Genomic DNA, 25,375 nt, shown 5'->3' with positions numbered 1-25,375 from the left:
GATTGCTGCCCTGGGTGAGTGGAGTTTAAGCTTTTGCATGGATCAGACTCCCCAGGATGGCCTGTTAAACCATAGATTGCTCGGGCCCACCCCCAGAGTCAGGTTTAGGAGGTCTGGTATGGAGCCTGAGAATCTGCATGTCTAACCAGCTCTCAGGGGATGCTTCCAGGTAATGGTCCAAGGCTGTACTCCCAGGCTGCCACATTTTGAGAGTTCCTGCCTGGTGAGAATGTGGGACCAGCTTTACCAGGATTTCCAGTATTTCAAGTGAATCTCTCTCTTACTCGGGGACTTTTCAAGGTCTTTTCTGGCCCTACTGAAAAACACTCAGACCATACAACAATTGGTCAAGAAAAACGCTAGGGAGAAACATCAAGTCAATCTTTTCTGTAATTGAAATCTCCTACTTTTTAAACGTTGGCAACGCACTTAAAATTTTTTTTAAGTCTGTGCCGGCCACCCCTGTCTCAGCCAAAAATACACATGTCTTTTGGCTCAACTCAGCTTACAGATTAGGAGTATGCAACTTCTGCTTTAGATGCTAAGGAGACACAGTGGATGAGAGTAAAAGAATTAAATTTTTAAAAAATTTCTGTGCATAACACTATTATGGAAAGCTTTCACAGAATAAAAGAAAAGCTAGTCCCAAAACCGGCAGCATGTACTTGGCTTTTATAACCTGAGACGGAAATCATAACTATTAAAACGAACAACACATCATTCTCTCACTTAGGCAGGTGCATCCTGTGAGTTGTGGTTGTTAAGTAAGCCTGTGAGCCAGTGATGGGCAGGGCTCACAGGAGGGATCCTAGCAGGACAGCGTCCTTTTCCTCCTCACCTTGCTGTACCTATGTACCTCCCAGACTCTTCTCCAAGCTCCACCTACAGCCAGCTTCCTGGCTTTCTTGAGCTCACTTATTTTTAGTTTCAGCTTCCCCTGCACATTTTGCCTCTTCCATTTGCATTGTGAAAGCTTCTGTCTACCCCTCCAGTTATGACTAATAAAAGTCAAAATGACAACAGTTCATACCTGTGAACATTGATACTGTTTGAGGCTCCCCACTTGTGTCTGCTTTTTAATCTTCATAACAATCCCATGCAATAGAAAACATTACTACCCTCATTTAAAGGTAAGGAAACAAAGCACAGAGAGGTTATGTGACTTGTCTGAGATCGCTTAATTAATAGCAGGAAGAGGCCTTTAAACCAGATGAACGGGCAGGACACAAGGCTGTAACCACTAGACTACCTCCACGGTAAGGCTTTGACCCCTGATTTTTCCCATAGGACCTGGACTAATGTGGAGGCTGAGCTCACTGCAGCCCGCAGCATCATCCCCACTTTCTCTCTATCTCCAAGCAAACGTCTGGCTAGTCAAACCTGTATCTCAGTAAAAATATGGTGAGGCACCACATGAGGCCAGGCTCACCGCTCTTTGAAATGTCTAGAGTTGCCTGATGGGACTCATGCAAGGTTTATTTAATCAAAAGCTTTACTTGGTTTGGCCTTTTAATAATAATCATTTTGGTCAGCAGCAGAGCTAGTACTCAACAAAAAATTTCAGGCATCATTGCATTTGGGACCCACTAGACCAGCCCTCCTCAGTAAAAAATAGAATAGGAGCCGCAAATACCAGTTAGATATGTAACTTAAATTTTCTAGTAGCCACATTTTTAAGGAAATGGAAAGGGACAAGTGAAGTTAATTTCAATAATATGTTAGTAACTTGATCTCCAAAATAATATCAATTTCAACAATTAATATAAAACCATAGAGAAATTTTACATTATGTTTCACACCCAGTCTTCAAAATTTGCAGTTACTTTTACACTTAGAACACCTCCCAGTGTGGACCAAGCACATTTCGGTGCTTGGTAGCCACATGTGGCTAGTGGCTATGGTATTAGCCAGTACAGCACTGTACCAAAGAGATGGGGACATCACACACAGTGAGAAAACCCTGAAATGCCAAGTGCAAATGGGAGAGGAGCCACAGAAGAGAGGAGAATCAAGAAAGCATCTGGATAGAGTTGTAAAGAAGCCATTTGGGGGGTACCTGGGTGGCTCCATTGGTTAAACGCCAAGACTCTTGTTTCCGCTCAGGTCATAATCTCGGGGTCATTTGAGATAGAACCCTGCATCATCCTCCACGATCAGGGGGGAGTCTATTTGAGATTCTCCTTCTCCCTCTGCCCTTCCCCCTGCTCATGCTCTCTCTCATTCTCTCTAGAAGAAACTTTTTTTTTATAAAAAGGAAGTGATTTTGAAGGAAGATAATGAGAAACTTTGGGGAAATTTTGCTAATTGGTAGAAAGCCTAGTTGGTAAAAAATACATCTGTTTGCTCCTCACTGATTTATTTAGGGAAGTTGATTTTTCTTCAAAGCTAGGGGGGAAAAAAACTACACATACCACAATCGAGGACTTCAGATCATAATGAGAGAGAAGTTCAGAAAGAATTATTTGAGGACCAGAGTTATTCCATTTGAGTGACTTAAGCTTCTTGACCTCTAGACAGACCCTTCTAGTTTTCTAGATCAGATGAGCATAATGAGTGTTTAAATCACGTTTCTCCTTTTTCTTGCTGGTGAGAACACACACCTTCAGCTCTCGTGGTGCTTCGGGTTCAGATGGTACAAAGAAAGCATTGGCTTTCTAGGCCTGTTTAGGTAGTGGGGGGGGGGGGGAATCACAGAGATAAGAGCCAGGGAGACTGGAGGATGTGATTATGAGTAAAACTTCTTTGGATATGTAATGCCAGCAGCACAAACTGTTTTCATTCCCCATGTTAGTTAATGGCTAATCTAGAGATTGTACTGCCGTTTGCTGATAGAGCACAGTTTAAAATATTTTATCATTAATGTGACAGGGAGTTGGATAAAGAAAATGAAGCGTGATTATAAAATGCTAATTATCGTCCTCAAGTGCATATTGGGCACTCTCGAATATTTGCAGCGTAATTTGCTTTATTTATTATTTCGGTTTGGTTATAAATGTTAATTCAATTGCAGATGGTATGTTGGCAATTTACAGAGCTATAAAGTTATTTGGAAATCCTAATATTTTCTACCAAAATGTTCTGTTGGTGATGGATGAGCTAAATTAAAAAGCCCCTGCTCTTTAGAGTTAAATACATTAATTGGCAAGTAGGCTGCAGGGATTTGCAGACCCGTGCCGGCTACGGTAACTCCTTAAAGGAGTCGAGGACATGAGGTGTAATTTAGGGTGGGAATTTTCTCCACGAGAAAGGGTGGGAAGAGAGAGGTCTCTTTTTTCCTACCACCCTGCTAATGTTTCTTCAAGGCTGAGATTTTCTTCACGTTCTGGTTCACAGGTCTAGACACATGCTTGAAGCTACATTTTTGCTATACTACATTAGTGGTTTCAGAGACTGTGATGTGGACAGCTGAGGTGTATCTGTGTGTGACAGTATATACATGTGTGTCGGTCAGTGAGAGCGAGAAACGGAGATGGTGTTTTTCTCCAACCTTACAGATCACTTAAAGATACACACATGTGTGAGGCCAGTGGTTGCCAAACTGACTGCCCACAGGCTAAATCTGGTTTGCCACCTATTTTTGTAGGCCAAAAGCGAAGAATAATTTTTACATTTTAAAACTTGGGGAAAAAGAAACTTTAAAAATAGGATATTTTATGATGCATGAAAATTCTATGAAATTCAAATTCGCTGTTTATGAATAAAGTTTTCTCAGAACATAGGCAGGCCCATCATTTAGGACTTGTCTATGGCCACTTTGACGTGGCAGAAACTGTATTTAAGCACACAGCCTAGAAACTTTGCATCTGGCCCTTTGCGGAAGGAGTCTGCCAGCCTCTGGATCGGACTACCTAAGGTGTAGTTAATAAAACGTATCTGTAACCTTTGTGTGTGTGTGTGGGGGGGGGGGTTGTTGTAGTTGTTATTTTTTTAACTCCCTACAAAATTTATGGGAACATAAGTGATTTGGGGAACAAATAGGTTCAAATCCCAACTATTCGCTTTTGAAATGTGAGAACGAGATTATAAATACCGGCCCTGCCTTCCTTCTTTCGTGGGGATGTTGATCATTCAAAGAAGTGATACTGTATTACTAATGTAAATAATTTTGTGCTTCGCATATGCACAATATGCTCAAAACATTCTCCTTGCCCCCAAAATAAGGATAAAGTTAAAGATTGCTTTCTTTTATTGTCAAATTAAAAACATAAACTAAGCCATATTGCTGGATTGTTCTATTTGTGTTAACAATTAAGGATTGTACATGGAAGCCCCGTACTTTCAGAAAATATGGCTACCTTATAGAACTCGTTTGGAAAAATGTCATTCTTTACTAAGAAATACTGTGCTTAATTAATTCTTGCTCCTAGGAAGTCAACTTGGGGCACTCATTATGGCCTTAATTGGTGGTATAAATTCTGAGCCCCCGGAGGAAAACACATTGCATGGTTAGTGGTCTCTGGCCCTTTGGGTGAGTGTGTTCTGGTGCCGGCCCCATTGCGGAGAGTGACAGCCTCTGGTTCTGATGGCTTCGGGTCTGGCCACACTGATATTAGGTTTAAAGGCTAGTGTTCAGTAAGGAAAGAAATGCAATGTCTTGTCCCGGTGTTTTGCATTAAACAGTGTGAGACAACCTTCTGACTTGGAAAAATGTGTTTCTTTGAACTCCGGTTTTTCGTATTAAATTATATTCATTATACGGCCCATCTGGAATCTCCTGCCAGGCCAAAAATCATCTTACAGACATTAGAAAAAGGAAGTTAAATGTAATTTTTTTTAATTGTATACTTTTCATTTCCATTTATTTTTTCCCTTTTATTGGAAAAACCAGATGGAAAGGAAGGCAGGAACCTCTCCCTCACTCCAGTTCCCTTTGGGAACAGAGGCAACATTCCTGGCTCTGCTCCTCTCATCCACTGACTTGAGGTGATGACGGGGCTGTCTAGATTCCGGGGATAATTGCTGGAAAGGTCAGGAGTTCAATTTAAAGTGCACACCTGATCGGGGTGGTGGGGCTTGGAGAGGATGTGCAGCGTGGTGGCCAACTTTGGGCTCACACAGGCGTGGGTTGTCACCGATTATATTCGGTGGTGTGGAAGTGTAACTCACAAGTATCAAATGTGATGCGGTCTGTGTTTATGGACTAGTATTGACTGTGGTTTTGCTGGGAGTTGTTTGCTGGATTTTGACTTCGGGGGAAAAGGGCCCATATCTGGGAAACTTCGGCTCTCCTCATCTCTTTGCTTCTTACCAAACCAGACATGTCCCACAAAACATACGGACCCGAGGCTCATACTGGGGACAGAGGGATGTGTGTTTCCTCGTTCAGACACAGGAAATCGCAAATGTCAGCACTAGAAGGTAGAGAGATAACTTCACATGTGTGAAATGGAACTGCAGGACAGTTCCGCAGTTTGCTTCGATGGCCTGAAGCCAGATAAAGGCAGAGCGTCAACTAGCTCACCGCCCTTTGGACTTGCACTTGGGTGTTTGTCTCTTCAGCCATCTGCTATTCTGGCAGAGGATATCTGGCAAACTGAGTCATTGCCCCATCAACCCTCCAGCCATCTATAGGAGCAGGTATTTACTGAAAGCTGGGTAAGGTCCTGGATTTGGTGTAGAGGATGCAAGAGCTAAAGCATGATGAGTCTCCAGTGTAGTAAGCTACATCAGAACAATGCTAGTCATTATCTGTATATACCTCCGCTCACCTGGAGGTTCACCCATGTGAACTCCAAGTTGCTGTCCTTTGAAGGAATATTTTAAATTCAGATGATGGTAAGATACTTTTTGATAGCATACTAACATATTCACTACCTGTGGTCATTTCTTTATTTTTTAATGATTGATTTATTTATTTGAGAGAGAGAGAGAGAGAAGCAGACTCCCTGCTGAGTGTGGAGCCCAACACCACGCTTGATCCCACGACCCTGAGATCGTGACCTGAACTGAAACCGAAAGTCGGACACCCAACTGACTGGGCCACACAAGCACCCCTACCTGTGGTCATTTCTCAATGAAGGTCTTTGGGGGTCCAAAGGGAGGAGAAATATTAGGGCATACTTTGAATTTCTGCTAAGAATCTTTGTATCCTATGTACAATTTCATTGCAGTCAGGTGCCAATCACAGGTTAATAATTTTATTATCTAAATGTATTTTCATTGCCCTGAGTATTTTTTTTTTTTTTTAGGGCAGTGTCTTCAAGAGTACCTAGAGATGATCTCATCTGACTTATGTTGCTTTTTACCACAAACCTGAGAAGTGGAGGGCAGAGGGCAGAGGAATGCAGGGGTGATCTCCCCCCCATCACTCTCACACAGTGGGGTCTTTGTGCCTGGATGCTGGTGTGAAGTGCGTGCTGTCACGGACTTCCTTGGCCAGGAGCTTCTCTAAGGAAGCTCGCTGTGTCCTACCCTCGCTCATGTTTGACACGGTAATAGACACACATTACAAACGTAAATAGCAAGTCCAGGTTTTCTCTTCTTTAGCAGTGTGTTAAAAGCTACTTCCACTAAATGGGTTACTTTGGCTTTAAATAATAGACCCCATCGCTTCTCTATTCCTCAGCGTGTGAGGTGGTTTCACATACCACTCTCCACTTTCAACAAAGCAGATAAGGTATCAACACAATTAAAAGTGAAAAATAATCTGTCTGCTTTGCCGGTAGTGAATGCTTACAGAACACACACTGATACAATAGATTTTAAATAATTTATGTCCAGCACTTTTTTTTTTTTCAATCTGTAAATGAGGACACCTAATGCGGAATGGCCAGCATGATACTCTATCCTTCCCCCATTAAGATAACAAGATGAGGGGGCAATGATTCAGATCGGCTTATTTTTGGAGCACAACACAGATAAAAATTAAAAATTAAAAGAGATGATGCTCTGAAAGACTTTGGGTAAGCAAGCTCATAAAAGCCATTAGGAAACCTAAAATTACAGATTAATTCAGAATCTCCTTCTGAGGGGCTCCTAAAAGCGCTTTCTGTTTTCTTGGCAGGATTCAAACATTTTTGTGTCACCACGTGGTGTTTGCACAAGGTCTATTCTGATGCCCATTAAGGTGTCATGCTCAGTCCTGATGTGTCTCTTACAGCCGTCTTTGGTCTGAACCAAGTAAACTTCAGGTGATGTTAAAAACAAATAGGAATTAGTATGTTATACATTCGGTCTCCCCCAGCCCTCCCCATAGATACATTAATTTTCAAATTTCAATAATTTCAAATTAATTTTCAAATCATGCAATTTATCACTGCTTTTCCAGTCCTGAAGGGGTGTTTGGTCCAATCCTGAAGGATTTATCCTGTTGGCAGTCAAGAGAATTGCCCCCACAGATCCCCAAGGTTGAGGGACTGTGCTGTTCCACAGAAACAAAATTCCTAAACTGTTGACAAAATATCATTTAGTCCTTTGGTGGTTAAATATAGCTTGATCATGATTGATGGAGGCCCATCTCTTTTTCCAACACCTGCCTGTGGACATCTCCTAATTATTCATTTGAGGAAACTCTGGATAAAAATATCAATCCTAGAAACATGTGTGTTCCAAAGAAGGCCAGCCATGTCCAGGGAAATTTTTACTTCTGTTTGATCTAAGGGAAATGATTCCCAAATTCCATGCACAAGCCAATGGTTAAGAGAGGCAAGTTCTTTCAGATGGGTTCAATACAAGCATAGCCTCGTAAGTTCTCTCTTCCTGTCCTTTTGAAGAGACTGAGGAGGGTAAGTGAAGTTCCAGGGGATGGTCATCTAAGGAGAGCAAAAAATAGGCAGCACTCCCACAAGACTCTCACGTGAGCCTCACTGGTCTGGGCAGCCAGATCTGGACGCCCCCCCCCCCCCCCATCTTCCAGAATGGGGTACGACACTGGGGACTGCTGTCCATTAGCAAACCCATCCTGGGCCACAGAGCTTTGTGAAGCCAAATGGGAAGTAGCCACTGGGGAGGGAAATATCATTTGGATACAGGAAACAGAAGAAAAACGTAGAGCTTTTCACTCAAGATATATGTTTCTTCTGTCTAAAGCTAGCGATTTTGGAAAATGAAGCTAAGAGTTTAAAAATAAGGGCTCTGTTAGGGAAAATAAAACGGGTCCCCCTCCATCCATTAGGCTGCCTTTAATTGAAAACAGGAGAACAATCTGACTAATTGGCAGGTAACTCTTTTATTGCTGGGCCTGTTCTCCCCCTTCTCTCCAGTGGAACCAAAAGACTACTCCTCTTCTTTATCAACCAAAGGCTGGTATGAAACAGAAAACAGAGAAGTAACACTTAAAAATTAATTGTGTGTGTTCTGCCAAATTTTCTCTTATAAAACGGGCACAGAAAGTACAGACGTTAAGGTCCTCAACACAGCGGTAGCTCCAGGAGTGGGTTTTTATATAGCACAGTGCTGAGGTGGAAGCTATAATGTGTGCTTAATTGCAGGCAAGTTCATGTGGTTTAGAAGAACTTTACCTTTTACATTGGAGACCTATTTAATTTCAAATCCTGGCACGGTGCTGACATTATATAGCAACTTTAATTTGAAAGATCAAGAAAGAGGAGCTCTGGGTGAAGTTTGAGCCTATTTCTTGCTCATTTGGAAAAAGAAAGAAGGGAGGTGGGGATAAATCATGAAGTTAGAATTGCTGTCTGAATTATGATATTGGAGCCTCACGATTGAAAATATAACTTCTGCCTTCCTTTCCCTTATATTTAAAGAGTTTTGGTGGTTAGGGTTCTCTGCTCATCTTTTTTCCCCCTTCCTTCTCCATGGAAGCTCCATATGATATTTAAAAAGCAAAATAACTTGCAACATGTTAACTTTTTTACTCTGAAAGTTGCATATGCTCCATCACAAAGAAGATTAAGATACTGCCCTCCAAGGATTCCTGCTTCCAGGAAGAAAGAGACACAAGGATTGACAGTTATGATGTGGTACCATAAATGTTACAGCAGAGCATGAGCTGGTATGATGGGGATTCCCAGACACTTGAGCATAAGGCATATCTTGGAGCATAAGCAGGGGTGAACAAGGCAGGGAAGGACTTTCGAGGCATAGGGAACAGCATGGATAAAGGCACAGAGGTGAAAGAGAATACTAGCTCTGGGGAACCGGGCTAAGTGTGAGTACACAGAGGGCCCACACTGAGGGCCGGCAGGCTTTAAACTATTTCGCTGATGATATCATTGTTTAGATGCTGTGTATTTGGGATAATACAGCACATCAGATCTTTGTCTGGAGGACAGAATACAAGGACAGAATGCATTTTGAGAGCTGAAACTTCAGCAGTATTTTCTCAATAAACTATGAGCGAGATTTTTGCACCATGTGAGCAGTGTCTGTGGTGAGGAGAAGCAGAAGACTGCATCAGATAAATAACCATTATTCCGTAATTGTCAGACTTCTGAAGACCTAAATGTAAATGCCCGACTCAGTTCCCTTCTGCTCCCACATCCTCTGTGATTTCTTCCTTTTCAATTTGGATTCAGGATGTAACCACCTATCACATAAGCAAGAGAGAGGTGCCGGTGAGAAAATCCTAAAATGAGCCTGGAATTAAATTTCCTTGGAAAAAGTGCAACAAATTATGGACAGGCATTATTTTTTCTAATTTCTTTTCTAATTTAGGTCCTTTCTAATTTAGGTCCTTCTTAGCATTATGAAGTAATATAAGTGCATGATGATTATTGGGTTCTGTGGAAGGCTTTTCAGTTATGGGATATGCAGAGTTGCCATGGTGATGTACATTGTCATCAACCTGCATATTATGACAGAGCTAAGACCTGGCTTTGTTGATGGTGAAATGTTGCATACCAAACTTCTAAAAGAGATTTAGAAATTTATGCTCCTCTCAAAGAGTTTAAGCAGATTCGAGCATGTTTTGGCTCTGGCTCGTTCTGCTTGCCCACCCCCCTCCTTTCAGTCCAGATGAGGATCTTGAATTTGGGTCTAGATGAGATTTAGTAATTAATGCACAAAACACCTGGGGTCTGCTAACTCCTGGGCTGTAGCTGAGGAGCTATTCGGTGCATTTTCTCTGTAAAATATTTGAGAATTAGAAAACTTAAAATGCATTGGCTTCTTGCCCAGTTATATTTAGAGTAATCCTGATAATAAATCGGTAACTATGCGTTTCAGCGTGGAAGGGCACAAAATAACTGACCCAAGTAATCTAGAAAACAGGTCTTGAGTTGGTTTAAAGTGAATTCTCAAGACTAGATTTAAAGAAAGCTATGTGGAGCTCAGTGAAATCATCCATTTCAGACTTTTTTCCTGTCTTAGGGTTTTTCTCCCTAACACATCTCAACTCCAATTCTTGAGAAGAGGGGCAGTGGCCCCCAAGATACAGTATTCATAATATTTAACCTGCTGCACAGAAATGCTTTGAGTAACAGATGCACTGCTTGGCTTCCCGTATTCTTCACTTCTTTCTAACTCACTCTTTATTTCAGTGGCTCCCAAGTGGGGGTCAGAGATATCTAAGTGGTGTATGAACGAGCTTCTGGGCACCCTCCTGAACTTGCACCTAAATACATATGGTATTTGGGGGCACACTCTATCCAATTCTGAAAAAGTTCTTCATCTTCTTCCTAGTCCTCCCAGACCCCTCCTCCAAAGTCCCTTACCCATGTGGGAAATAAAGCCCAACAGTTAAACATAAAATGCTTCTCAAATGGTGTCCCTTTCTGCCTCTTCCTAAGGCTGTGGACTTGCTCTGAATCACCCCAATGAGATCCTGGAGCAAGTGGTGACTGCAGTAGACTTGTATAATTCTGTCTGATCTACAGTCTTTTTTTTTTTAAAGATTTTATTTATTTGACAGAGAGAGAGAAATCACAAGTAGGCAGAGAGGCAGGCAGAGAGAGGGGAGAAAGCAGGTTCCCTGCGGAGCAGAGAGCCCGACATGGGGCTCGATCCCAGGACTCTGGGATCATGACCTGAGCTGAAGGCAGAGGCTTTAACCCACTGAGCCACCCAGGTGCCCCATGATCTACAGTCTTAAAACGAGTTTGGGGGTCAACTAGGGAAGAAGAGAGATTACCTGGAACTTCCACATCCTCACAAAGGCAACATGTAGAGAAGTGATGGGATCCCAGAGCCAGGCAGGACTGGGTTCTTAATTGGCAGGACCCAATACAAAATAAAAATGCTGGTCTCTTGTTCAAAAATTATTCAGGATTTCAAGACACTGACAGCAGGGCAGTAATCCAAGTACCCCGCTGTGGGTGTGCCCACATCACAGGCCTGCAAAGCTGCCCGCCCAGAGTAGATCCCTTCACTTTTTGAAAAAGCCAGTTTCACTAGCAATGTGGACCTGCCTTATTTATGGAACTCTCTCCCCCAAAATTGTGTTTAGAGATTATTGGCTCCTCAGACCTGGTTATAATAATAATCAGACCCATAGGATAACTGATCACTTAAAAAAATTATTTTATCCAAGATCATGTATTTGAAATCTAAAGACATGTTTTCACCGAAATTAAAAGACATTTTATCCAACTGATTAATCTCTCCTTTCTGTTGGTTTCCAGTTTGTATTACCTAGTAGCATTTCTTCCCCAGATCATGTTCCTCAAAAACAAAGAACATTGTGAACTGAATGTGTGGCTCAGTGCCCTTCTTGGGACACTGAAAACTTTGGAAGTTTAGACTGTGATTTTCTGATGTTGTGAGTTCAGGTTCTCAGTTAAGAACTGCCTATTCATTGGTATTCCTTCCCAGGGAGTTTTAATTAATTGAGGATTAAAAGGATTGAGAGCATTGGCCTGTGGGTCTCTGGGGGTTGAGCTCTCAAGGATTCACCTGACAAAGTCCAGGACAATGCTATCATTACCCTCTTCCAGAACGACTGGTTCCCACAGAGGTGATGCTTTTGCTCAGTCTGTCTCATTGCCTTTCTAGTACCATCTTCCTACACCTCTCCAAGATGAAGGCTTGCCTCACTAATCTAGGGAAGAGTAAATGCCAAGGAAGTTTCTGGTCTAAGGGGCTTAGAAGGAGATAGGCCTAAAGTCTGTGGTCAGATTCTAAGTGAAGGGACAGGACACCCTCTTCCAGTTAGCAGGCAAGAGGCACCATGGAATGATGGACCTTCTAGAAACCATGGCTAGTAAACAGCAGAGCACTCAGGCTTCACTACTGTCCCTCACTCATCTTTACTAAATTCCCAACAGTGGGACCTTGTCCTGTCAGGGTTTTGTTTTGTTTTTTAAACCCCAAAAATAAACAACTCTAAGCCTCTACCTCTTGGGACAACTCCGCTTGCTTGTTTGGAATATGAATCTTAGGTTGTTTTCCTTTTCGAGGCTGAGTGCAGCCCCCTCCCTAACTCACTCAGTGTCCTTTGAGTCCCATTTCTGCCCGCCCTCCCTGCTCTGGAGGAAACTCTGTTTGTCATCAAAATAGGAGGCTGTTTTTCTACTTTCTCCCTCCCTGTCACCCATTGTCTTTCAGTGGGGTGAAAAGGTCTTCACTTTTCTCTTTCTCCCCCACAAATCTCGCTATTAATAACTTTTCAGACGTTGTCACGCATAGACTTCCACTCACTCCGGAGGGTGTTTTTTGTTTGTTTAAGGCAACGTGTTTCCTGGTCTGAAAACCGTGTTTCCCAAAGTAGCCGTGATGGGATTATTCCGTACTCCCCTCCCACTGGCCGCATCTTCGCAGCTGGCTGGAAATGGGAATTGCAGCTCTGTGCTGGCCTGGGGCTGCCCCTCACCAGGGTCCGACCTGCTCCCTGGGTGAGTGACTACCTGGGGCAGCCAGCGGGTAACTTTCTGAGCAAGAGGGAGTTGAAATGTTTTCCCTTTCATGACCGAGGGAGAAGGACAAAGTAACACTCCTCACTGTCTCTCTTCTTGTACTCTAGAAGGAGAAATTACCCTTTTGAACTTCGCATGGGATAGAAATTAACTCTGCAGAAGCCCAGTGCAAATAGATGTGCTTCCCATGTTACTTTTTGGGTGGATTTCTCCTAATCCCGGTACCCTGCCGAATTGCCAGGTTTTGTTTTGTTTCGTTTTGTTTATATAAAAGAAAGATTTTTTTTTTTTTTAAAGATGTTACTTGTTTGAGACAGAGAGAGAGAGAGGGCGCAGGCAGAGGGAGAAGCAGGCTCCCCCCTGAGTAGGGAGCCCGATGTGGGACTCGATCCCAGGACTCTGAGGTCATGACCTGAGCCACAGGCAGACGCCCAACCAGCTGAGCCACTGAGATGCCCCAAGAAAGAAGTTTTTGCTTAGTGCCTTTCTTCAAACTATCATGACACATTTCGCACATGTTAAACCTGATGTAAATGGCTCTAGGCCTAAAAAGCTACTTCTACTCAAAACACCACACTATGAATTCTCACAGGTAACTCTATGATTAAATACAAGTGAGCAGATTGGCCATTATTTCAGAGATCAAGGATTCTTGGGCTACGTTTCTGACCGGACCCCAAAGCAGGTTCAGGGGTATAGGTATTTGTATTCATACACGGAAGTCACTATCCACTTTAGTATGTGTTAAATTAATGCACGAGGACATCAGAGATTGGCAGCCTCCTGAACAATCTTGGCAGATTGTAATTCTGACCCTACCCTTCTGCATGGAAGAATGAGTACTTCCCCCAGTAAATGCCCGACATGGCCATCTAGATCCTGGCTGGTCTGATCGTCAGTCTGCTCTTTCAGCTGTGTCTTGTACACACACAGCCCATCATTTACACCTCTGTCAGCCCAGACCACAGCCCCCTCCATGTACTTCCTCACCTGGGATCTTGGCAAAGCTGAGCTGTTCCTTGAGGGAGAGCTTGCCATTCAAATCCTACCCCTCCATTAGAGCTAGAATCAAGGGCCGTCTCCCTTCTTACGGCTTTACCCAGTAAGGATTTTAAGTGTGGCTACTCTGTGCCAGGCACTGGGCACTTTTTCACTTTCTCTTCCATTAAAAGTTCTTATCACACTGCGCAGTGGCATCTGCTACAGAGTGTTCACTTGATTTAATGTTCCTGGTGAGTTGAGAAAGAGTAGGAACCATGCTTTCTGTATCTTTGTATGCCCCAGGAGAACCCACCATCCACTCCAGTTAACTGGCATTGGATGAATGAATCAGTACAGGAATGAATATATATATAGAGAGATGGCTTTTGGAATTGTGAGGTTGTTTACCCATAATAGTCTGTATTGTTCAGAGAGTGAGAACGGTGTTCTTTCCTATCGGGGAGTCTTTATTTTAAATACAAAGTGTGTATTGGAAGTTTTCTAGAAGAAAGCTTTGAAAAGAGGAAGTTTCATCAGTAACAAAAGCTATCATTCACTAGGTACTTGCTATGTGCTGGGTCTGGGCTTCACACTTTATGTGTCCCTTAATTGGGTACACTAGGTAATCCCATGAAGTGTAGGCACTTTCCTTATCCCAAATGAGGAAATGGGCCTTCGTGTAACTCACTTAATGTCCCACAGATAGTAAGCCACAGGCTAGCATCTAAACCAATAAAAAACACTCTGCTGGGGAGGTGGTAGGGGATATTATGTGTGGTGACATCTGAAAAACAGAAGTTGAAACATGGTCCACGGAAGAAAAAAATGAAAAAAGGATCAGAATTTGAGCAATGATTTGAGAGTACTGGAGGAGATGTGGAGGCTGAAGTTATCGGATCAAAACACGAAGGAGAGAGGGCAGTGAGCCACTTTTCTCTATGTCCTTGACGGATTTGGAAGGCATGACTAGTCTATCAAGGTAATTATGAATTTTAGATATTTAGGGAGAAGAGAATATTTAGATTTAAAAAAGATGGTTACCTTTCCTTTTGATTTAGGAGTATGTCTGCACTGCAGGTAGGAGATGATTAGGTGGGACAATGGTACCTCATAACCCCAAGAGGAGACAGAATTAATCTGGGTAGGCAATGGGCATTCCAGGATTATTGCTAAGACATGAAGCAAATCACTCCAATGCATATGTGGCCTTCGCCACCATAGGTGTATTTTTTTCTTTCTTTTGCCTGGATCTCAGTTTCCCTGATAGCAAGAATAGGAGCATGAGGGAAGAGAGGTTGGGAAAACTGTGGTCAGAAAATACGGGACTCAGTTTGTGGTGCAGATCCGTCTTCTTGATTCAAGTAGCTAGAGTGTTAATTGTGTTTCTCCCAAACCACAGGAGTCCTGATTTACCACCAAAAGTCACAGAGAAATCAAAATTAACCAACAGAAGTTATGATCAACGACAGAAATCATAGCTAACCAACATGAATCCAGGTTAATGATGGTTGACATGTAACCATGTCAACCCAGAAGTCTTGACTGTTTAAGCTGATGACCTCTCAGCCCAGTGGGTCTTCTACTAAATTCTGAGAAGTCCGGCAGCTCACTTTCTTAAGTACGGACAATATCCTCCTCAGGGAATGCATTACTGTGGATGAATATCTTATGGAATGAAGGCATAGTACATCCAGGAGTCTCACTCTGTCTCTGATTAGAGCTGAGGGCATCATCATCCGTTTGTTCATTGAACAACTATTTATTATCTCCCATGCTAATCCACTGTCCCACTACTGGGAATATTCAGCTAATATGCACTCATACAGTTTTATTAGGTGTTGAAATATTAAAATACTTTCTTACCATCTGTTGAGTAACCATTGCCACCAAAACGTCTTTCTCTCCCCCACCCAAGTCCACTGTCTTGGTTCTAATGTGAAGACACATTAAGCACTGCTTTGAGGCCATGTGAGAGCCCAGCACCCGCCCACTTTAGTTCTGGGAAAGCTGGCCTCCATGTCCCTGCTTCTTTTCTGTCGGGGGTCAGCAAGGAAGATGTCACACTTGCTGGTGATACGGCGACACCCCGTTGTAGAAATTTCGGATACCCATTTGGCTCCCAAAGGCTGTGACTGCTGGCCACAGGCTCGCGTTCTTCCATGTTGCCCAGGTAGCCTCTGAAGTAAACAGTGCTGTTGTTTAATATTTTAAATATTATATTTTATTTGGAGTAATATAGAAAGATAAGCAAAACACCAAAGTTACCTAGAAGAAGAGGCGTTTATGTGTGCTTGGATCAGTCAGAGAAGGCTGGATGAGGTGACATACATCCTGAAGACAGAATTTGTCTGGGTTTACTAGGCAAAGGATATTTTAGGAAAGCAAGAATAAAATTGGGGAGGCAGGGCACCTGGGTGGCTCAGTTGGTTAAGTGTCCAACTCTAGATTTCTTCTCAGGTCATAATCTCAGGGTTGTGAGATGTAGCCCTGTGTCCTGCTTAAGATTTTTCTCTTTCCACCCCTCTCTGCCCCCCCGCCCCCCGCAAAGAATACAGTTGTAGTGTCAGCAGCTCTAGGCTGGTCCCCCGCAAGTTGTAGGTTTTGCCTGTATAGGTAGAGGACCTGTTTTTCCTTAGTTTTCAAACACCACCTCTTCCTTGGCCATTTTCTTTGCTCACAGAAACTCCTTTCATCCTCACTTTGAAGGCATCCCACCTTGTCACTCTCTGGTGTGAAGATGCACTTGGAATTCCAGAAATGTACAGCTGGAAAGGATCTTGGAAGTCAGCCATCCAGCCCCTCACTGAGAGGAGAGAGCTTCGCCTCTTTGGACTGAGGTGCCCAAGGTTACACAGTGGTCGTGAGGAGGCTGCGATCCAGCCCTTGGATTTCCTTTCCACGGCTCTTCTTCTCTGCCTCCTACCTCTTCTCTCTCCTTCTTCCCCTCACTCCCCAGATTTCTCCTCCAAATGGGGCCTGATCCTTGCTTTTACACACTCAACTTTTCAGTGTTCTCTCCTCTAGGCATGTTTCTGCCCATCCACTTGCTTCAAGGACTATCACGCTTTGGACTCCACACTTTTAAATCCCATTTTTTTTTTTTTTTTTAAGATTGTATCCATTTATTTGACAGACAGAGATCACAAGTAGGGAGAGAGGCAGGCAGAGAAAGAGGAGGAAGCAGGCTTCCTGCCGAGCAGAGAGCCCGATGTGGGGCTCGACCCCAGAACCCTGGGACCATGACCTGAGCTGAAGGCAGAGGCCTTAACCCACTGAGCCACCCAGGCGCCCCTTAAAGCCCATTTTTATATATGACAAGACTGGGGTTGCAGTTTTGTTTCTCAAAGTGTGAGGGTTCCAATTTTAGGTGGCACAGATTCGTGGCTTTATATCTCACTGAACCACATAATAAGAAACATTTTCTCTGAATTCCTCAAAGAGGAAGTCTCAAGTCAGTGCTGATCTGTCTCTAGCACTTGCTTAGCTCCCTTTTGAGCAAGAAATGACACAGTCTGGGGTTTTAAGCCCTTAGCAGATTTATTATCCAGTAAGTGAAATAATATCTGATTATTATTTTGCTTGACTTGCATTTTATTTGTGTTATATTTGCCTTTTAATATTGACAGTCAATACTGGGTTTCTTTTTTTTTTAAGTTGGTTTTTTTGTTTTTGTTTTTGTTGTTGGTGGTGGTGGTTTTTTGTTTGTTTGCTTGTTTGTTTTTGACAGAGACATAGAGAGGGAACACAAGCAGGGGGAATGGGAGAGGGAGAAGTAGGCTTCCCACCGAGCAGGGAACCTGATGCGGGGCTTGAACCCAGGACCCTGGGATCATGACCTGAGCCAAAGGCAGAGGCCCAACGACTGAGCCATCCAAGGTCCCTCAGTACTGGTTTTCAAATGAAGCCAGAGATTAAAGGTCTTCCTCCATTTTAAGTAATGTTAAAAATAAAAAGAAGAACCAACCTCAGTAAAAATATTAAGTAGATAAAACTGAGGTGGCTTGGGGCTACCATGTCACACACAGGCACACACTAAGTTCTCAGAGCAGTGGTCTATGAGGAAATAAGGTTCAAATAATAATATCTCACATCTCTTGGGAGGAGGATTTATAGAATGCAAACCTCTCTTGGGCCTAAGAGGGCTCTTCTGTTTACCCAATCCATGTATAAAAAATGCCTCCCAGCCTATGTATTAGTCAGCAAGTATCCTACCATGGTGGAAATGATTTACTGAAACTTAGACCTTCTCCTGATATCTAGCCAAAAACCTGATTTGGAAAACCAAGAAGACCTATTTAGTTTCTGCCGACATTGTTACTGAACCTGACTGAGTGGATAACTAATGACACAGGAAGTTCTTTTCTTCTTTCTTTCTTTCATTTGAGTATCATGAGATTGTTTTCTCTTCCCCTCTTGGTCACTCACTAAGTATTTGCTGAACTGAATATTTGGCTTTTTAATAAATGGAGGGGGTCACCTTTATCCATACCTCACTTGCTTCGAACATGCAGAAAAGACTGGATCTTCCATTGGGTCAGTGTTTCTTGGCAGGAGGGCCGTACAGTTTCTGTAAATCAAGTTTATTCATCTGGCAGCCAGAAGTGTCCTGTAGGTATATTTTTCTCATTGAAAAGATCTGTTTGAGGTGACCACCCTGCACAGGTTCTCTTAGAGGTTCAGGGTATTAGTAACCTGTTATTTTGGATTTGGGACATATTTGTAGCTCCAGAGGTACCAAAATAAACTGTATTTTCTTGGAAAAGGTATGTGTCTGGGATGTGACAGAAGTTGCAACCTTAAACAAGATTTCCAGGCATTTACAGTTGAACTATGCCAGTAAAAATATGCTTATTTAGACATTAAAATCCTAGGGTGCCCATGTAAATATCCTAAACGATGGGTGTTACATGAGCTTTCTTTGTTAATGTGCTTTAGCTTTAAATGATTTTAGTTCTGGTTCCTGGAGTGTTAATGCACGACAGGGAAAGCTGAACTCAGATGGTGAGCCTTGTGTGCTGTTTAGCACCTTCCATGGTGTGTTTCTTACGTCTGAGAGAATGGTTGCTAATGTAGGTAAAAGTCACATCACAGTTGAGAAGGGAAAGCTCCCTGCTCTTAATACTCTTAGCAATTTAGAGGTTTTTGTTGGGCAGTTAGGAGAGAGAAAAGAGAGCAGGTATGCCCTCCACTCACTGCTCATTCATCTGTGTAGTAACAAGCAGCCCTTGATTATCCATTGTCTGCAAACGGTGTGGGAGAAATGAGGAGGACAAAGGAGAGAAGGTGGCCACCCATGTGCTCATGAGGCCATAAGCTGCTTTATTTCATCAGCATTTCAAAAAATCGGGATAAACTACTGCTTCGGCTACAATATAATTTTCAGAAAGTTGAGAAGTAACAACTCATTCAAATATTCAGGAAGCATGTAGTTGGAGATTTATTGAACTCAAGAGTGAGAGAAATAGCAGGATGGCAAAGCTGGTTCAAAGGAGGATTTGAGCAAAATATCTAGGTGGCTAGGTAGATTGCTTGGCAGATAATGGTGAAAGGCAGAAAGAACGCTGGGATCAGACTGCAAAGTCAGATACAAAACTGGTTAATGTCCTACAAGGTAATAAAACAATACTCTTTGGTTATATTTCAGCCAGACAGAAATCTTTGCACCTATCCTTAACAAATAGATCTGTAATTTACCAGCCTTCTCCAGTCTTTACAGAGCCCGTGTCCAATCAATCGTAAATAGTAGGTCAAACAAAGTTACATTTCCCAAGAATGTCAGAGGACTCTTAGGTAAGCTTGTCACAAAGCCAGTGCTTCGGAACCGTGCTGCCCCACAGAACTTTCTGCCATGATGAAGATCTTCCATACATATGGCTATCCAGTGTGGTAGCTATGAGCTACCTGTTGCTCTTGAACATTTGAAATGTGGCTAGTGCAACTGAGGAATCGATTTTTAAATTTCATTTCATTGTTACTAATTTTCATTTAAACACCTCTATGTCTTTAGTGGCTACCATTTTGGACAGCACCACTCCAATGTGCTATTAAATGGGCAGGTCTTTTTATACCTTATTTCCAATCTTGGATAATATTTTTCTACATACTCTATAAGTTAAATTATATTTTAAATATTGTAATGAGCTAAATATGCGGGAAAGAAGTGGAAAAGACTTTCTTGAGAAGACCTCATTCTTCCCGGAATCTTATCATTTCTTTTGCAAGCGTAGTGCATCTGATATTGGGTTTCTTGATATTGGGCTCACCTGAAATTTTTCTGACCAGCAAGGGAACTGCTTATGAAGTTAAGCCTGTTTGGAGGGAACCCATCTCTGCATTATGTTTTCCAAGTGAATTAGCTTGGTATTCATTTTTCCTTCAGCAAGATAATAATGGTCGTGTCTAGTTTTGATTAAAAGGGGCTTTCTGATTTGAAACAAAGGGAGAGCTGACTATTAATATTTCACAAGGATTTTAAGGCTCAAATACGTTGACTTTTCAGCTTCCATCACTTCATGAGTCAGACCAAGCAATCAGTGCATTGATAAGGCTGGCTTTGATTTCTCATGAAACTTGGTAGTTTTACTTAGTCTTCTCATCTTCTCACTTGCTTGCAGGGCTTTTTCCGCAGAAGTATTCAGAAGAACATGATTTACACTTGTCACCGAGATAAGAACTGTGTTATTAACAAAGTCACCAGGAATCGATGCCAATACTGTCGACTCCAGAAGTGCTTTGAAGTGGGAATGTCCAAAGAATGTAAGTGGAGGCTCAAAAAACTTTTTTTCTGTCATTGTCTTATCTATAAATATGATTTGCTCAGCTTCCAAAATCAAGTCGTGGAGGACATAGTATGTGGAACTCGACCTGACACTCAGGATAGATTGCCAAGGCTAGGTGTAAAAAGAGGTGGTAGGAAAACAGAACTGTGGGGATTTTCAGATTAAACTTGAGTAGCAGTTGGGGAAAAAGGCAGGAGCTGTGTTGTTGATGGCAGATTTGTATCCCAAAGCGGTACTAACTCCCTGGGGGTTTCAGAGCCACTGGTAACTCAGATATATCACATAGCCACTTAGAGACTCCCATTTCCCCATCCTGACAGTACGAACAAAAAGTTTTGCCTGTATCTGGGAGAACAAAATGAGACGAGAGGCATGAATATTAACAGTAGTAATAACCAGCCCTTTTTCAGAGGGAAGGGGGCATAAAACTTCTGTTGTGGGAGAAATATTTAGAAACTCGGTGCATTGGCATTTTTCCAAACTTGATTTAGCTTTTTTCCTCTCAGCCACCCCCTCCTCGAAATAATTAAACGTTTTTTAATGCAAAGGAGAACATTTTAGTAAATTAAAAACTAGTGGTCCATAAACATCTGATAACGGGGACTTGAAATATACATTATTTAATGCAGACAGTGTGTACACTACAAAAAACTTCATTACTTGCATTTCTCTCTTTGGTGCTTTCACGTGGAGGGGACGGGAAATTGACGGGCAAATGGCTTGGCTCAGGCAGGCCAAAGAAAGACATACGGTTGTGTGCATGGCGAAGCACCTAATGTGATTTCTGCTTCCTCATTCAGCCCATGACTTGGGGATTTGTTGAAGGCAGACTGTGAGTGAGGCACCGGGCTTATGGTGTGAGGGGGTGCTAGTGATGCCTCAGACATGTTCCCTTACCTGTAAGATATGAGACAAAAAGCGAGGTACTGGGACCTGGATGGCTGAGTCGATTAAGTGACTGACTGTTGATTTCTGCTCAGATCATGATCTCAGGGTTGTGAGAGGGAGCCAGCCCTTCATCAGCCTCTGCTATCAGTGGGGAGTCTGCTTGCGATTCTTTCTCCCTCTTCCTCTGCCCATCCACCCCGCACCCCCCCCCCTGCTTTCCCCCCCCCCCCCCCTTTAAAAAAAAAAAAAAAAAAAAAAAAAAGCCGGGTACTTCAGCCACAATCTTACAGGCTGGCTCAAAGATGCATGTTACAGGACAAGGGCTCTTGGATTTTGGAACTGGGACATGTGGCCATTGGATGGTGGGGAGACTGAGGAGGGAATGGCCCTAGAGCCAGGCAGCACTGCCCTGAGGGTGCTCAGGTGGTCTACTGGCTTTTTCTTGGAGTAGCTTCTAGAGGATGTTGCCCAACATCCATCCCATCCTTCACCTTTCCTAAATGTACCCAGGGTTTAATATGCTTTTCCACTTCTTGGGTTTCTATACTTGAGGAAAAACAGCAGGATTGGGAACAATTCAGCTGACTCAAGCCGAGCATCCTATTGTGTCCCAACCTGTCATATTCTATTACTGGTTCATGGTGTGAATATGTAACCTAGGCCAGTCTAATAAGAATGAGTTCAGAACTTGTGCTTAGTAGCCATGAAAGAGAGAAAGATAAATTAGACTTCATCAAAATAAGAAATGTCTACTCTTCAATGGTTACTATGAAATGAATGAAAACACAAGGCACACACTAGGAGAAAGTATTTACAAATTGCACATCTGATTCAGGACTCGTATCTAGAATATATGAATCTCTAAAAACTCAATAAATAGAAAGCAAATAACCCAATTAAAAAAAACAAACAAACACAAGTGCCCTTCAAAAATGCCAAGATTATGAATGGCAAAGACAAGACTGAAAGGCTGTTCCAGATTAAGAGAGACATGCAAGTTATATGCAATGCATAAACCAGATTGGATCCTGGGTCAGAGGAGAAAACAGCTGTAAAGGACATTATTGGGACAGTGAGTGAAATCCGAATATGGACTGTAGATTATAGCAATAATATACAACAGTATATTATTATATACTAAGAACTGTGAATTAGATGAAGGGTGTACAGGGGTTCTCATTCTTGTAACTTCTGAGCAAATTTGAAATTTTATCTTGATAAAATTACCTAAACAGCACCCAAGACATGTGCTTAGAATATTAGGACAATTTCTGATGCATGTGAACAAGGAACCAAGTAGCCCCAAGGGCCCATAGTAGCTAGCCTTCAACTCCAAGGGAAGTCACTTCTAGGACAAAGCAGGCACTACAGTTGGAAGAGTGGAAGGATAGTAGAAATTGGGCCCTGAATGGCATTATCGAATTGCTAAACCAGCCAGCCCTAAATCTCCACCTCCAGCTAATTTGATTATATTTTGCAAAGAGGTGCCTATTAAAGCAGTTGAGGTTGGGGATTTATTTGTATTTGGGATGCTGATGAACAAGAATGGACTGGGTCATCAGACATGGAGGGATCCTGCCATCCCTCCTGGGAGGGTTTTTTTTTCCCTCCAGAAAGTTCTATGTGTGGATGATGGGTCAGTTGACACATTTCAGCCAGTTCTCTTTGATCCCTCCAAACTTTAGAGCTATTGAATTACTTGAAATCAATAAATGTGAAGATGCAGAGCTAATATTCACTTAGCTTAGGCCCCCCAACCCTACCATGGAAGAGAAAATCATGACATTGCCCTGAAATAGCCAGATTTTTGTGCATACGTAAGTGAGGCCCACAGGATGATCCCTTGACACTCCATTTTTGGTCTGACATTCTGTAGACAAGACTGTCACACTGCAGTTCTGTGGGAGAATTTTAGTCTAGGCTGAAATTATAAATGAGTAAGCCAGATGTGGACTCAGGGTAAATCAGTACTTTTGCATTTATTTTGTGTGGGCTGGAGACCCATTTCCTGCTTACATTACTTAAAACCCATATCCTGCTGCTCTGTAAAAACTGGCAGCTTGGTTGCCAATTAAAAAAAAATAATGTTTACACCCACAGGAAAACTCTAGTTTCAACCCTCAAGGAACTTATCACCTTAATTAGATTTAAAAATATAGAAATGAGAAGAAAATGGGATCATTATGCCCAAGTATACAAAAATAAATATATTTTCCTTAGAAGGAAATTGAAGAGAAAGGAATAAACACTTGGAGTATAGAGACTGAGGGTCTAATAGGATATTTTTAAAGTTGAAACAGAAAGAAGCAGGAAAATACGAGAATTGGTAACCAATTATACCACAGTATTCGCAACTGAAACGAATCCAAGCATAATAGAGACTCATAGAATGTTAGAACTGAAAAGGGATCTTAGAGATTGATTTTCACTCACCTCTCTCACTTGACATCCAAGCACACTGGGACCCAGAAAGATGAAACGGTTTTCCCAGCAATCCCCAACTGGCTGAAGCCAGAACCAAGATTACAGTTCAGCTCTTTGCACTTCTGGCCCTGCTTTCTTGGAGGTACCAAGATTAGCAAGATTTGCATTCAATTCTTGCCATAGGTCATGAGGACTCAGTATGTGTCAGAACTTTGGGGATGCAAGTGACAGAAAACTCAGCTCAGAAAACTTGACATAAGCTTAAAACATCGGCACAGGTACCTGGACAGTCCAGAGTAACCCATATGCATCCAATGGCTTGCGTACCTTTTCAGGGAATGGTTCGCCTTTGCCTCCCACAGCTATTTTTTACTGTGTTGATTTTGTTTCCGGGAAGATTTTATAAATGGCTACTAAAGATGCCACTAATAGCTGTGCCTAATAGTCTACCTGACAGAAAGAGAGGCTCGGGTCCTCATCATTCCATCAGTGCCTAGGACCTGGTTCTCTGGCCTCACTTGGGTCACGTGCCCCGTCTATCTGTCTCACCTTAGGGATGGTGGAGGGGTGGATCACTGTGATTGGCTAGGTCTGGATCACGTGCCAATCCCTGGAGCCCCTCATGGAGGTTGACCCTGCCCAAACCAGGTAGGCTATGGGTGTGGGAGGAAAGCATCCCTAAGTGGGGAATCGGAAAGACAAGGTAAAAATTTACTCCATGCTCAGAAAGACCCATCAAGTCCCACGGTGCTGTTGTTCTTATTCTTTGTACTGTTGAAGGAAAGAAGGAAACCTAAGAATCCTATTATAGTAATAGCTAACATAGACTCGGTGTTTTCTATAGGCCAGGCACTACTTAACCATTTTTATTTTATTTTATTTATTTATTTGACAGAGAGAGAGAGATCAAGATCACAAGTAGGCAGAGAGGCAGGCAGAGAGAGGGGGAAGCAGGCTCCCCGCTGAGCAGGGAGCCCGTTGTGGGACTCGATCCCAGAACTCTGAGATCATGACCTGAGCCAAAGGCAAAGGCTTAACCCACTGAGCCACCCAGGTACCCTTACTTAACCATTTTTAATACTTTGTCCCATTTGATCCTAACACCAACCCTGTGAAATAGATTAGATATAATCCCTTCCTTCCCCTTTTTTGGGCAGAAATGGAAGCTTAAGTACAGAGAGGTTAATTAGTTTGGGGTAACACACTTAGTAAGGGGCAGTGCTGGGATTTGGATCCCGGTAATAATAAATGCTACATGCCATAAAAAGCAGCTTTTAAAACTCTGACTTTCCTTTTTGATGCTATTGCAAGTGGTTAGTTAAACAATAATCACACTCCTTGTTGCATAGCAGAGACGTATACTCTAGAAAATTATGTGCAGATTTAATTTTTATGGCTTAAATTTGGTTTTCGATGAATAAGGGGATAAGCATGATTATTTCTTCACGTTTCTGTTCTGTAAATGTTGGTGGGTATACCTTGTATTTTCCAAGGGCTTTGTAAAACTAGGGGAACCTTTTTGCAGAGGAATCGCTATTTGTCAAAGCACAGAAT

General features: G+C 42.5%; 1 protein-coding gene across 2 annotated transcripts in view; it reads left to right on the top strand.

Annotated features, from left to right (window-relative positions):
- Positions 1-25,375, top strand: part of RARB (retinoic acid receptor beta) — a 165,961-nt gene that overhangs the window by 48,638 nt on the left and 91,948 nt on the right. For both annotated transcript variants that reach the window (XM_059390835.1, XM_059390836.1), the window contains exon 3: positions 20,345-20,486. In XM_059390835.1, coding sequence (XP_059246818.1) covers positions 20,345-20,486 — 142 coding nt within the window. The remainder of the gene's footprint in view (positions 1-20,344; positions 20,487-25,375) is intronic.

This window comes from Mustela nigripes, chromosome 2, assembly GCF_022355385.1.
Source record: "Mustela nigripes isolate SB6536 chromosome 2, MUSNIG.SB6536, whole genome shotgun sequence".
NCBI lineage: Eukaryota > Metazoa > Chordata > Mammalia > Carnivora > Mustelidae > Mustela > Mustela nigripes.
This window is presented reverse-complemented; position numbering and strand designations above follow the sequence as displayed.